Source organism: Sceloporus occidentalis, unplaced genomic scaffold (genome assembly GCF_023333645.1).
Source record: "Sceloporus occidentalis isolate IW3139 unplaced genomic scaffold, rSceOcc1.0.p SCAF_8, whole genome shotgun sequence".
Taxonomy (NCBI): domain Eukaryota; kingdom Metazoa; phylum Chordata; class Lepidosauria; order Squamata; family Phrynosomatidae; genus Sceloporus; species Sceloporus occidentalis.
Genome location: NW_028316988.1, coordinates 41,691,981 through 41,705,612, shown reverse-complemented (window position 1 = coordinate 41,705,612; position 13,632 = coordinate 41,691,981). Strand labels below are relative to the sequence as shown.

General features: G+C 48.0%; 1 protein-coding gene across 1 annotated transcript in view; it reads left to right on the top strand.

The window, feature by feature from the left end:
• Positions 1–906: 906 nt before the first annotated feature.
• Positions 907–13,632, top strand: part of OPHN1 (oligophrenin 1) — a 52,357-nt gene continuing 39,631 nt past the window's right edge. Inside the window, exon 1 of the mRNA XM_089536385.1 lies at positions 907–1,096. Within this exon, the coding sequence (XP_089392511.1) occupies positions 943–1,096 (154 nt within the window). The 5' untranslated portion in view covers positions 907–942. The remainder of the gene's footprint in view (positions 1,097–13,632) is intronic.

The window sequence follows — 13,632 nt, the reverse complement described above, 5'->3', positions numbered from 1 at the left end:
CATTGTCTCCTATTCTCTGGGGCAGCAGAAAACAAGCTTTCTCCCTCCTCTCTCTGTGTGGCAGCCCTTCAACTACTTCCTCAGATGCATTTGGGCTTCTGTCTTTTGCAATGGGAAAGGTCAGGAAGGCCTGCTTTTGGTGATCCCATCATCATCCCCTGCTGGCTGCAAGCCCTGGCAGCCAAGGCCCTCCCACTTCTGGGGCAGCCTGACTCCAGCCCCAACTCCAACTCCCAGCCTGCCTTGCGCGCCAGAGGTGGAGGGAGGGAGGGAGGGAAGGGGCGTGTCCTTCCCGAGCAGCTGTTTGCAGCCTCGCCTCTGGAATGGTTTTCGGGAGGCGGCGTCGTCGTCACTCGCGGCGGCCCTCTGGCTGGGCTTTAACCCTTCCTTGGCCGAGGGAGGAGGGGAGGGGGCCCAAGCCCCTGGCAGCAAGAGAGGCTGCTTTCCCATCTCGACGTCTGGAGGCCCAGACCCTCCGCGTCTGGAGGGAGGGCGCCGGGGCTTAGCACTTGAGGAAGGGGGCTCCAAACTAAGTGCCCGCCTGCTCTTGGGCCTCGGGGGCAGCAGTCTAACGGAAGGGCCCCGTCTGCCGGGCGGCCTCCCTGCCTGCCTTGGTCCCGCTCGGAGCCCGCTTTGGGGAGAGCCCTCCCGGGGAGGGAGGCCCAGCCGCAGCCCCTTCTCTGGCCCCGGAGGGAGCAGGGCAGCTCCTCCGCTGGGCCTCGGCCTCTTTCCTGCTCCGGCGACCCCAAAGCCCAGCCGAGAGCGAGAGGGAGGCGGCTCTGGCCCTGCCCCGAAGGCCCCGGCGGCAGCCCCCAGGAGGAGGAGGAGGAGGGTCTTCCCGGCGGCCCCGACTCCAAAGCCGGCGCAGGAGGAGCCTTGAAGGCGGCAGGCGGCGGCGGAGGGGCAGGGGCAGGGTCAGGAGTCCGTCCTGTCTGCCGGGCCATGGGGCCCCCTGCGCTGGAGTTCAGCGACTGCTACCTGGACAGCCCCGGCTTCCGCGAGCGGCTGAAGGGCTACGAAGTGGAGCTGGAGCGGACGGCCAAGTTCCTCAAGGAGGTCATCCGCGACGGCAACGGCCTGATCGCCGCCCTCCGAGGTCAGAGCCCCTTCCTTCGGCCCTGGGCCCCCTCCCTCTTGGGAAGCCGCCTGGCCGGGAAAGAGCCTCTCAGCCTCCGCTGGGCTGGGAAGGCCATGGCAGGGCCCCCGGCCCCGGCGGAGAAGCCCCGGGAAGCTGGGACAGGGAGGGCATCACTACACTTAGCAGCAGGAGTAGTCTTACTCGGCGCTGCCGCCTCCTTGGGCGGCTTCCTCCCTTGTCTTTGGGCCCTGCTCCCTGGCCTCCTTGGCTTCCCTTTCCCGGGGCATCCCTCGGGGCTCTCCAGGGAGACTTCAGGCCTGGCTTCTTCCCAGATCCATGCCTGCTCGGCCTTTGGGGACTCCTGTCCCTGGGGCCCTGAAACCTGGCTCCTTAGACCTTCCAGCAGATTCCTTCAGCGGCTGCTTTCCATTCATCTCGAGGGTTTCCCAGAGGAGCCTTCGGTTCCAGGACCCTCTTGAAAGGCCCAAAGCCAGGGATGCTCAAGGCCCATGAAATACAAGGCAAGAGTCAAAGGGAGTCCCGGAAAGGAAAGGGCAAAATCCAGGATTGCCATTTGGGAATGGTGGAAGCCATGGAGCAAAAAGAGCCCTCAATATGGAGGGCCGACTATACCTAGTTTGATAGTATCTTCAGACTGCTTGAAGGCCTCTGAGCCAAATGCATCTCAGGAAGTAGACCTAAGTCTCCAAAAGCTCATGCCGCCAACTGCTTCCTCTCAGTTATACTCAGAGGTGCTACAAGATCTGTGTCCTTTTGTCCTGCAGTTATGCACCCCAGATCGATTTGCAATGTGAGCTGCCTCCATGAACATTTCCGCAGCCAATGGGTGCATTGCTTCTCACATGGGCAGGTGCTGCGGGTCAGTGGCAGAGGCTACACTTGGTTGCAGAAGATGCTAGATTTGACCCCTGGCACCTTCAAGAAAGAGCCATCTGGAACCCTTATGCTTTTTAAATCTGAGGAAAACAATGTGTAAAGTCTCAATGCGTAGGAGATATGGCTTTGCTAGAATTGTGTCTCTTGCTAAACAGTGATGAAAGGCAACACAGAGTTCCAAGAACACCATGTCCTTCTGTTGCCATCAAAGCTGCGCATGCCTTCTCAAGCTTTTGGAGGTGTCAGAGGGGAGCTTTTTTGGAATCCCTTTGCAAGAAAGGAGCCCAAATCTGTGTGCATTTGGGGGCATGCGAGAGTAATGCTATTACCAGGAGTGACGTTCCATCTGTTTACCATTTCAGACCCATAGGTTTATGCGCAAGGCGTCTCTGCGCCATCTGTCCAGACACATGGAAAGAGCTGCAAAGTTATAGTGTATTGTATAGTACATTGTCATTTGCAGCAGGCCTTTAAAAGACATTAGTGTAGGGTTTTTAAAATTTAAAACACAATTGTTTGGGAAGAACCTGTGATGGAATAGGTTCAGGGCACAGAGTTTGTCCATTTCGGCGGCGTCTTTTGAATAGGTTCAGTTGCTATGGCCCTCCAGCAAGGAGCCTTTTGGGGAATGCAGTGACAAGAGGCAAACCCAGATGGCAAAGCAGTCGGGTCCCTGGAACGGGTCCCAAACTCAACTTTTGTGGGGCTGGCTATGCACTGCGGTGGATCAGGCCGAGAGCAACCCTATTTAGGGCCACAACCACTTCTTTCAATCTGGTGGAAGGAGAAAGCCGTGTCCAAGATGGTGTGACCAAACTAAGGGTCTGAGCAGACAGGCCAAAATAAAGCTGCTTTGGGTCACTTTGGAGGTATGCTGTTTAAATGTCATGCACATCTTAAGAGGCCGGAAGCTGCGCCAAAGCTGTGCTCCAGTCCTTAGGATTGGAGCATGGCTTTGGTGCAGCTTCCAGCCTCTTAGGACACAAGCATCCTTTAAACTGCATACCTCCAAAGTGACCAGAAGCAGCTTTATTTTGGCCTGTCTGTTGGGGCCCTAAGTCTGCTGCCCAAATGTCTCCCCTCCTCCTTCCCTCATTCTGCAGCTGCTAACTGGGACCCAGTTAGACAATAAATGTTACCCATCTTTGGGGAAGGCAAGCGCAAGATGTCTATGACCCACAACTGGGCTTAATACACTGTGGGACGATGCAGGAGAGGGTCCTACTTCTCTTGTGGCACTCTGGTTGTGGAGCGCATTTTTGTTTTGGCTCTGTCTAGCACTAAGTAAAAGCATGGTGCTTTGGCCATGTCATGAGAAGATGCGACTCGCTAGAAAGAGGCAATGATGCTTGGAAAGGTGGAGGGCAATAGGAAGAGAGAAAGACCCCATTCCACACGGATGGACTAAACTACCTATCCCCAGATTCCATGGGTTGCACTTATGGCAATGGAAATGGGCTCATAGTGCTGTAATTCTGTCGTTTGAAAGGATCCAGGATGAAGCCAGAGAATGGGAACAAGGCCGTGGGAAGGAATGGGCGAGGCTGAGCCACATCTCCTGACGGCTATCTATCGCCTCCGTCTCCTCCATAACATTTCAGAGTCTTTTTGGCAGAATCTTCCCTTGTTGAAACAAGCCCAGTTTTTATCTGCCATTTCACTTGTTTGCTTTGGGAAATCACAGGAAAAGCCCCCCTCTCTCTCTCTCTCTTTCTGTGTTTACTTGACACTAAATCCCACTGAATTAAATGCTTTACAATCCCAGTTGCTTCACTTGATTCTGTCTTTAATTTCTTTTGGTTTGTAAAGAATAACTCTGGTTGGTTGCAATAGGTTTTGTCCTAAGGACTGGAGGAGAGCAGTGTGTTCTTCAAGGATGAGTTGTAGCAATTCATGACAATTTCATTTCCCTCCCAAATCTAGAAGTCCCCTACTTTGTTTCTGCAAAGAGTGCAAAGCATCTGCAGTGTCTGCAAAGTATCTGCATGACCAAAGTATCTCTGAAAACAGATTGTGTCACGTTTTGTCTGTTGATTAACAATTAATTAGGAAAGGGAGGCAACGATGCCTAGCAAGGTGAAAAGAACGAATTGTTGCACTGTGTACAGTATTACTTTGAGAGTATTGTTTTTCTTCCCTACAGAAAGAAAAGGAAGGGATTGATGTGTTGAATTTTCCTGGAAGGTCAAATGAGTTATTGGAACTCATTGATCGATTGTATGAAAACGTTGTTCGGTGCCAAGTTACGAATGGTTGCCACATTGTGTAAAACCAGTCTTATTTTATTTGGTGTTTAAGAGTAGTGTTTATCTGGTGTGTTTTCCAGGAGCGATAGGGTCTAAACATGTCTCTGCCATTTTGTTGTTTTGTCAGCTTAGCTTAAAGCCTGCATTTCTTCCCCTCCATTTGCATTTCTATTTCTAAAATTCTTTTTTTAAAGGGTATCTCTTTGCAAGATCCATCCGTTTCTGGGGGGAAAAACCCACATCCAGATCAGAAGAGACTCTCTTTTTGCTCCAGAGGAAAACTGCAGCTTGCTCCCACAAGATATGAAACGGAGAGGCATATTTAAAGCAAGCGCAGGAAAGAGTGGCAACCACAGGCCTGTGGTCAGCTTAAGATGAGGAGAAATGGCTCCTTGTCCTTGCCCCCCCCCCCACCATTCCCAAATTCTACATCAGAATGACTCAGATAGTGTGGGTTTTTTGTTTTTGGGTCCTTCCTGTGTGCTCTTTGCATGGTCTGTTGGCCATGATGTTTGCTGGGGATGCATTCATGCCACTTGAGCACAGGGCCAGACTACAGTGGTCCCTCCACATTTGCTGGGGTTGCAAATACAAAAACATTATGCTTTTTACCCCTCTAGGAATCTCCAGGTCCTCCAGGGCAACTCTGTGGTCAACATCTGCCAGACGTTGATCGCAGAATCATGCTGGAGGACCTACAAAGGCCCAGAACAATGTTTTCTCTAGGAACTTCTAAGTTCTCTAGCACAACTCTATGGTCAACTCCTGGCAGAGTTGCGCTGGAGGACCTAGAGATTCCTAGAGAGAACGCATTCATCAAAACCCCAAAATAATCAACTCCGGAAAAGTCAAATTCGCAAAGATGGCGGGACGATGGTTAACGGAGTAAGGGCCTGACAGTAGGTTTCTATTTTCTAACAAATGTTTGACCAGGGCTTATAAAATGACATTTGCCAACTTCTGTTGAATGGCTATAGGAACACTAATATTCGTAATAAGAAACCTGTGACAGCTAGTGTGTCATGGCGGTTGAGCGCTGGATTAGGAGGCCAGGGTTTGAATCCCAGCTTGGCCCTTTAAGCCCACTGGCTGACTTTAGGAAAGGCACACCCTCTCAGCCTCAGAGGATGGCAATGGCAAACTCCCTCTGGAGAAACTTGCCAAGGAAACTCCATGATAGGTTTGCCTTAGGTTAGCCATAAGTCAGAAACAACTTGAAGGTGCGCAACAACAGCATGAAAACTATTGTGTTCAGTTGTCAGAATACTTGGCCAAGGGTGTGTGTGTGTCTGAGGCTGAACCCAGTATATCCTATTTTGCTCCCTGTCCTACTGTCTTCATGAAGGTTAAGAGATGGTAAGACGCCTGTTCAGTAGATCGCAGTCTCCGTCTTCATTGGGGAAGTGATGTGAGCCTTTCCTTTCCTGGCTGATGGAAAATCCCAGGTTCTGGTTCTCTGCAAAAGGGAGAAAAGAGTATCAATGAGGCTTAATTCAGAGGGCCTTGGTATCCTCTGGGTTTTGGTGCCAGGACCCTCGGTGGATACCAAAACCCACAGATGCTCAAGTCCCATTAAATACAATGGTACTGTAAAATGGCGTCCCTTATACAAAATCATGGAACTCATTGCTGCCAGTGATTTAATGTTAGTGGGGGGCCGTGGGGGGTCTGGGTGTATGTGTCCATTTTCTACTCCCCAAATTCCTTTGCAGTTTTCCTAAGGTTTCTCAGTCTTTCCAGGTTCCACTTGTTTTGTGGTTTAGAGGCAGCACAACTGTTCTCAGCTGCGCAAGGAAATTAGTGCTGCCGGGTCTTGGATGTCGACAATCATCTTGGAAGACAGTGTCTTAAAATAACACAAAGACACCCTTTCCAGTAAACATCCTGACTCAGGAATAAGTGTTGTGGCATTTTGAGGGCAGCCTGAATCTCTCGCTTTCCATAAAAAGAAGGAAAGGAAGAGAGAGAAAGAGAGAGAGAGAGAAATGTGGCAGTACTTTTAAGACCAGCTATCACTTTACTTTAGCATCATCTTTCGTGGATATAAATCTACTTCTTCGGATGCAATACTGCGTAGCATCAAGGCCTCAGGTCTTAATGGGAGTGGGATATTATATGCTTATTTTTGGTTAAAATAGGGTATTTTATGTCCTGCTTTGCTCATGAATGGGTCCCATCAATACGGTTTCTTGTTTCTAGGGTCCATTTCTTCAGTTAGAATCTGAGCATCCAAAAACCAATAACTCAATATCTATAGTTATTACTATTATTATTATTTATATCTCACCTTCCTCCTGGTATAGGGACTTAAGTCGGCTCATAAAATGTAGCAAAACCTAGATTTTTGATCTAACACAGACGCAAAATAATAACATGATCAACCCTCTTTGGAACCTGAAAGCTCATTTTCCTTTGCGCTGCGCCATTTGAAACAAAAATAATCATCCATTTCCTTCCCGGTTGTTTATGAAACAGATCTGGGCTGGGCTTTCCTACTTCTCCTGTGCAAATTAGTAGTCTTATCTATTTCCCAGGATCTAAACAAGCTTTGAAAGCAGCTTATGAACAGATGCAATAAAACCACTTGGAAGTGCAGTGAACCAGCAATGGTCATCATCATCATCTCAGAAACTGCTGATCCGGAAAGGTCTCCAGTCTGCTGTCCGTGTCAAGGTGGAATAACTGGGTGCAGACCGGGTTTCTGTATCCACCCTCTTTGAGACACTGGGTGCGAATTGTGCAGCCCTGCAGAAGTGCTTGGGCTACATCTCCCAGCATGCCTTAGTATTGCTCTTACTGGCTTGGGCTGCTGGGAGCTGCAGTCCAAAAGCGTATGGAAGGCCACAGAGTTTTTGTGCTCCGTTCATCTTATTTTGTGGCCTCTCTGGATTGATGCGATCAAGTTTGTGAGAGCTATGAGAGCTGCCCCACCTCTGGCACCAACTAGGAAGAGCTCATCCTCTCCCAGAGCTATGGGCCCAAATGTGAGGACATTATGGATGTCTGCATGGGACCATTTCTTCCTCCAATCCCACCACTGAACATCACCAAGGGAAGGCAATGGCAAATCTCCCTTGAACAAATCTTGCCAAGAAAACCCCATGAAAGGTTTGCCTTAGGGTTGCCAAATGTCGGAAAATAACTTGAAGGCATGCAACAACAATAAGTGGCTCTGCTGGTTGGTGGATTCTGGGAAGTGTAGTCCAAGCAAGCAACTTTCCCTACACTCCATGTACCATATATGAACCTGATGTGTCCATTAGATGGTCAGCAACCGAAAGGCAATCAAATAGAAGGCTGTTGCTGTTGTGTGTCTACAAGTTGTTTCTGATTTATGGTGCCTCAGACTAAGGCCACCTTATCATGGGGGTTTCTTGGCAAGTGTCTTCAGAAGGGGTTTGCCGTTGCTTTCCCCTGAGGCTGAGAGAGTGTGACTTGCCAAAGGTCACCCATTGGGTTATACAGTGGACCCTTGTTATACGCTGGGGTTTGGTTCCAAGATCCCCCGTGTATAACAAAATCCGTGTATGCTCAAGTCCCATTAAATATAATGACAGAGCAAAATGGTGTCCCTAATAAAAAATGGAACATCAAGGTAAATTTATACGTTTTTGGAACATTTTCAAACCGTGTATGCTTGAATCCGTGTATAAAAAAATCCGTGTATAAGAAGGGCCAACTGTATGACCGAGTTGGGGATCGTGCCCTGGTCTCCAGAGTCATAACCCATCCCTCAAAACCACTGCAAAATGCTGGCTTTCAGTACGTAATAGTTTAATTCTATTTTAATGCTCACTTTGTTGTATGTTTTTAATTGTATTTTTCTTTTAAATTGGAGACAAATGGGATGATGATGATGACGATGACGATGATTTTACTGACTTCCTTCCTTCCCTCCCTCCCTCCCTCCCTCCCTCCCTCCCTCCCTCCCTCTCTTTGTATTGTTTGCTCTTTTCTGCATTTTACAACATGGAAACAAGAGAGCCGAGCCTTTGACACACTCATTCCAGCCACCTCCGAGTTACACCAGAGTTATGCCTTTTGCACATTGGTAGCATTTAGGACAGAGGATAGTAGAGGTTGTGGGTCTCTGTTTGGTCCCCCAGTTGTGTTGGGAAGATGTGCCTTCCTCTGCAGAGCTGATTTTTTCCTCCTTTCTTTCCCTTGCAAGGAGGGAGGGAAGGCTTTACTCAGGGGAAGGCTGCTCCGATTCTTCTTGGAGCTCGGCTCTGGTTTCCCCATTTGGCCCTTTGCAAGTGACTCATCTGGCTGCCTTCCTGGGTCACACTCTTCGGGGGAAATTCTGAAATCGCAGGCTTTCCAGAGTCTCAGAGAAAAGGAGTTGCTTTGCTCCAGAAAAAAAGGGCCTTGTACTTGACGTTTTCCAAACATCGCCTCTGCTTTGCAGGGGGAGATCTTCTTGGTTGTTGTGGGAAGAGTTTTGGTTTGGACCCTTCTGGTTGGAAAGTCACTTGCGGGGTGTGTAGTTTGCATTACTTGCCCCATGTTGCTTTAAAGCTCTGGGTCAAAATGTGAGCCAAATATCTTCCTCTTAGAGGAAGAGTGTCCAAAGTTCTCCAAGAGACATAGAATGCATTTACATTGTAGAAATGATGCAGTTTGACATTACTTTTCACTGATGCCTAAACTTTGGTCTTCTAGATGTTTTGGACTCCAGCTCCCAGGATTCCTGACAGTTGGCCAACCCAGCTGGGGCTTCTGGGAGCTGAAGTCCAAAACACCTGGAGGACCAAAGTTTGGGAACCACTGCATAACTTTTATGGCTCCATCCTACAGAATCCTGGGATTTGTAGTTTAGTGGGGCACCAGCAGTCTTTGGCAGAGAAGGCTAAAGACCTTGTAAAACTACAACTCCTAGGATCCCGTAGGATGGAGCAGCAGCACTTAAAGCGGTGTCAAAATGCATTATTTCTGCAGTGTAGTTGCACCCTAAATTTGAGGCCTGGGTTCACATTTTATCACTGGAGCAAGGAGGGTTAATCCAAGCTCAGTCGAAGCCTTTCCAGTTTCTTTACCGAAGAAATTTTGCACTTGTAGTCCCTGAATGCTTCTTTGCAAAGAAGCAGGTTTAGGAATGTCCCCGAAATATTCTGACATCCTCGAAGGGCAGAGTTCAGGAAACCTAAGGCATTTCGGTAGCCAAAAACGGCCTCTGCTTTGCTCTGCTGATTCTTTTTCCAGCTGGGAGAGATTACGTTGGATGGCATTCTTTTATCTTCATGCTGGCAGGGAACAAAAAATGGTCCAGTTGTGTTCGGAGGCATGTGTACGTTCCCATCAGCTATGCCTGGAATTTAGGGAGTTGTGAGGCTGTCTTTCTTTGCATGGAAACATGACTGTGTGTCTACTTTGTGCAGTTTTGCAACAGCTTCTGGGACTCATAGATGGCTGCGTACTATAGCATTAATAGTGCTTCCATTGACTGTCGGGTGCAATCTGGTTTGCAGATCTTGCCTTGCTGTATGTACAAAAGATTGGTTTATGACTACCGTAAACAAATGTGACAACTTGTCAGCATCAAGCAATGCAAAACCATTTCCTCATCCCAACGGGGCATTCGAGACGGAAGGTTGAAAAACAATCTACCAGGAACGTTTGGCAGTGATTGCTTTGCTCCAATGTAATCCTTAGGAGTAGATGAAGAGAAATAGAAGAGATGGAGAGCAGATGAAACCAAGAGTTATTGTTATCCTTTATAGGTTCATCAGTGGCGCTGCTTTTCAGATGTTGTGTTGAAGGCATAGTCTAAGGATCTCCCATGAATTTGAGTCCACAGCTGAGTCTCTTGCTTCAAGTCAGCACTTGAGAGCATGGCTTGGCCTCTTTTCTCTCTTTACTGTGTTGCGGTCTGTTCCGAAAGAGTCATGTGGAGAATGGGAAATACAGTTTCTGTCCCAGATGAAGGGAAGAAGAATGGGCCTTTTGTGAGAGCTTCCTACTACTCCAGCACTATCATAAGGAGAGCCTTTGTGAAGGAGGTTGACTGGCAGATGTTGCCGTCGTTGAGAGGCTGGCCTACTTTCGGCCATCCCTATTGGTTGGGGTCCAGATGGACGCCACGTCCGTCGCTGGATGGAAAGGCTCAGGCCCCTTGTCAGCAGGGCATGGCTTTGCCATGTGGCTTGTCTTGGGCATTTCCTTGTTTGGAGGACAATAGTCTGGTTGTCAGAAGATGGAAGATGGTCTTACTGCGGTGGTGCAGGGCAAGCTTATTCGCCATTGGGGTCATAGCTTGATAGTTGTCAGTGCTCTTGGAAATGGCTAGGGATGGATGGCATTCCTGAAAAGCCATCATCATCATCGTCATCATCATCCCTATCCCTGGGGAGAAACTCCTAGCTAGGCCTGGAATAAATGTAATACAGCCAGCCCTCCACATTTGTGGCTTTGGCTTTTGCAGATTTGATGGGAAGAATTCTGCGCAGATGAGTAGATTCTTCACCATTTGCGCAATTTTGTGCAAAATTTGCAGGTGGTTGTTTTGCAGAGAAAACAGCCTTTTTGTGCAAAACCTTGATATTTCTGTGCAGAAGATGCTGTGATGGAAGACTTATTCTACACAAAATTCACACTTTTTTTGCATGGAGGACTTTTTTGTTTTCTTTTTGCACCGGGAGCAGCATTTTCTGCACCGAACACCGTATTTGTGTGCACAAACCTTATTTTATGTACAGAAAATACCTTTTCCAGTGTGGCGATGATGATGGTGATGATGATTTTCTTGATGGTGCTCAACTCTCAGTAAAAAAAGACAAGGCCAAGTTGTAAGCTTGGAGCCCGGGCAGACTAGCACTTACTTGATGGCTGGCTGGCTTTCCGGTGTACAACCGGTGTAACAAGTTTTGTGACTCTGAGGTGGAGCGCTTGTGCTGGAAAAGTAGCTTTGTTGAGGCGGTGAAAACAGGTTGATGTAAGTGTACACCACGGAGAAGTAGCTCAGGACCTTCAGGACATACACCTGTTCTTCTCCGCCTTGTTTGGTGTAAGCTCTGTCCTAAAGCCTGGAAGATTCCTTGGTAGCTAAAGTCCTTTTGGATGTCTTCCTCCTCTTCCTTCATTGCCTGGTGTCTTCTTTTCCTTACTGAGAGATATATAGGATGTCTGCGAGTGAGAAGAGTCTGGTTCTGGGACCTCATTTGCAACTCTTGACCCATCCGGACTATGTACATGCTATGCTAAGTTATGGTTGGGGGTCACCACAACACGAGGAACTGGATTAAAGGGTCGCAGCATTAGGAAGGTTGAGAACCACTGTACAGTGCGCCCTTTTTTAATGCGGGGGATCCGTTCCAGACCCCCTCGCATAAAAAAAAGTGTATGCTCGAGCTCCATTGAAAATAATGGGGCTCATGCATGGTATGGTGGTGCAGCGGCGCACATGTGCCATGGACGCGGGCCCCATTACTCTTAATGGGACACGCCACCCCTTGTGCCCCATGCACTCCTGCAGGCTCCCTGCCAGCTTTACATGTTTGCAGAAAGCCATGTATGGTGCATCTGCGTATGACACAGGCGCACTGTACCGTAATAGCGAATACACTGGCTTTGACGATTCTAGCTTTTGTGCTCAGGTGACCTTGTTTTAATTCTGTGTATAGTGTGATTCTTTTTTTTAACGCTTCTCTTTAGTTGTTTTTAGCTTCACCGTTCTTGTTTTAACTTGTAAGCCACCAGGAGTGATGGTGGTGATGACAGCGAAGGAGGAGGTATCATGCAAAAGGCAGAAGAAGTGGGAAAGGCAGGTAAGGTGGGATGTAAGGCGGTGCTCAGTTTGGCACTGGATGTGCTTTAAGTATGATAAGGGTGCTAGGTTTCTGAGGAATCCTCTGAACAAGCTGCATGCAACATAGGCGCTTCATGCAACTATGGGTTGTTGGTAATAATAATAATAACCTCTGGTTGGGCCCTTGGCATTTGGTCAGGCTGCAAAGTGTGCCTGAATATGTAGGCAGTCAAAGAAAGTTGGAGACGCAGAGGCATTTTTTCCCGTGGAAAGAAGAGAAGGCAACTTAGTGTCAATTGAAGAAAAAGATAAGTTTGGAATGTGGCTTCCCAGAGGATGGCTTTCTCTTCCTACTGGTTGTAACCTCCTCTTGGTCCTGGCTTGCTTTTAGTACTGCTTGACCCCATGAATTTCCAGCCATGTACTCCAAGATTAGCGTCTTGTTTCTGACTTCTCCCCCTTCCGCTTGTCCTTGTTGTTGTGTGCCTTCAAATCATTTCTAATGAGACCCACCGTGGTGTTTTCTTGGCCATTGCTTTCCTTTCAGGCTGAGAGAGTGGCATGCCCAAAGTCACCCAATGGGTTTCTATGGCTGGACGGGGATTTGAACCTGGGCCCTAGTCCGACACTCAAAGCACAACACCAAACTCTGGATGCAGTGTGGCCAGTTCTTGTTGCTGTGTGCTTTCAAGTCATTAATTTCCATAAGGAAAGTTGCCATTCTGGCTGTGGCCTGCATCCCATCCCATCATTTTAAAATGGCGGTGATATAAGTTTGCACCTGGTTTGGTTCTCACTTTGTTGTAAGTGAGATGGAGAAAGACAAAGACTACAAGTTTCGCAGCTGGCTTCTCTTCTTCCAGAGCAAGACTGGAGTTTAGCTATTGGGCCTCTCCCAGAAAGGATTAACAATAAGCCAACAAGGTTTGTAACTGAGATGCCAAGCTTTGCATGGAATACTCATCATGGATATATTGCCATCGTTGCTGGAAATCCTTTGAAGTAAAATAGCCTTTTGGAACAGATGCGGCCATTATCGTCTCTTGATCCCAGTCCCTGGCATATTTCACTTTTGTGTTACACCAGATTGTCATATTATCTTGTACCTGGAAATGCTAAAATGTTTCCCCTCCCACATTGCCATTTGTCTGTTCAGAAGATAATTCTTTAAGATGCTATAGCAGCCAGCAGAAGAGAAGTGATAAATCCTTTCCTGGGCAGAGACTCAAAGTGATACGTTTGGTATCTAGCGAAGGAACAAAAGTGCTTTAAAAATGGGAAAGGCAGATGGAAACTAGAAGGTGAGGGGATCACCGGGCAAATCCACTTAATGGATAACTGGGCAAGACGCACCCTCTCAGATAAGGATATACAGAAAGAGATTTGATGCTTCGCATGACACTAATTCAAATAGTGGTAAGGGAAGCAAGCTCTGCAAAACAAAATTAATTGAACTTTTAGTTGTATTGGGATTTAGGATGATCGGTCGGGAACGTGGTGTTCCTTCACCTCTGAAAAATAAAGCCACGGAAAAATAAAGCCAGATGAAGCTGAGATGTCGGTGTTAACTCCATCGTGGCTGAGAAGAGTTTTCTAGGAGATAGCCGTTTTTTAGTCTGTTTGGGATAGAATGGAAAAGGGAATGGAGGAATCCAGAAGTAGCGTTG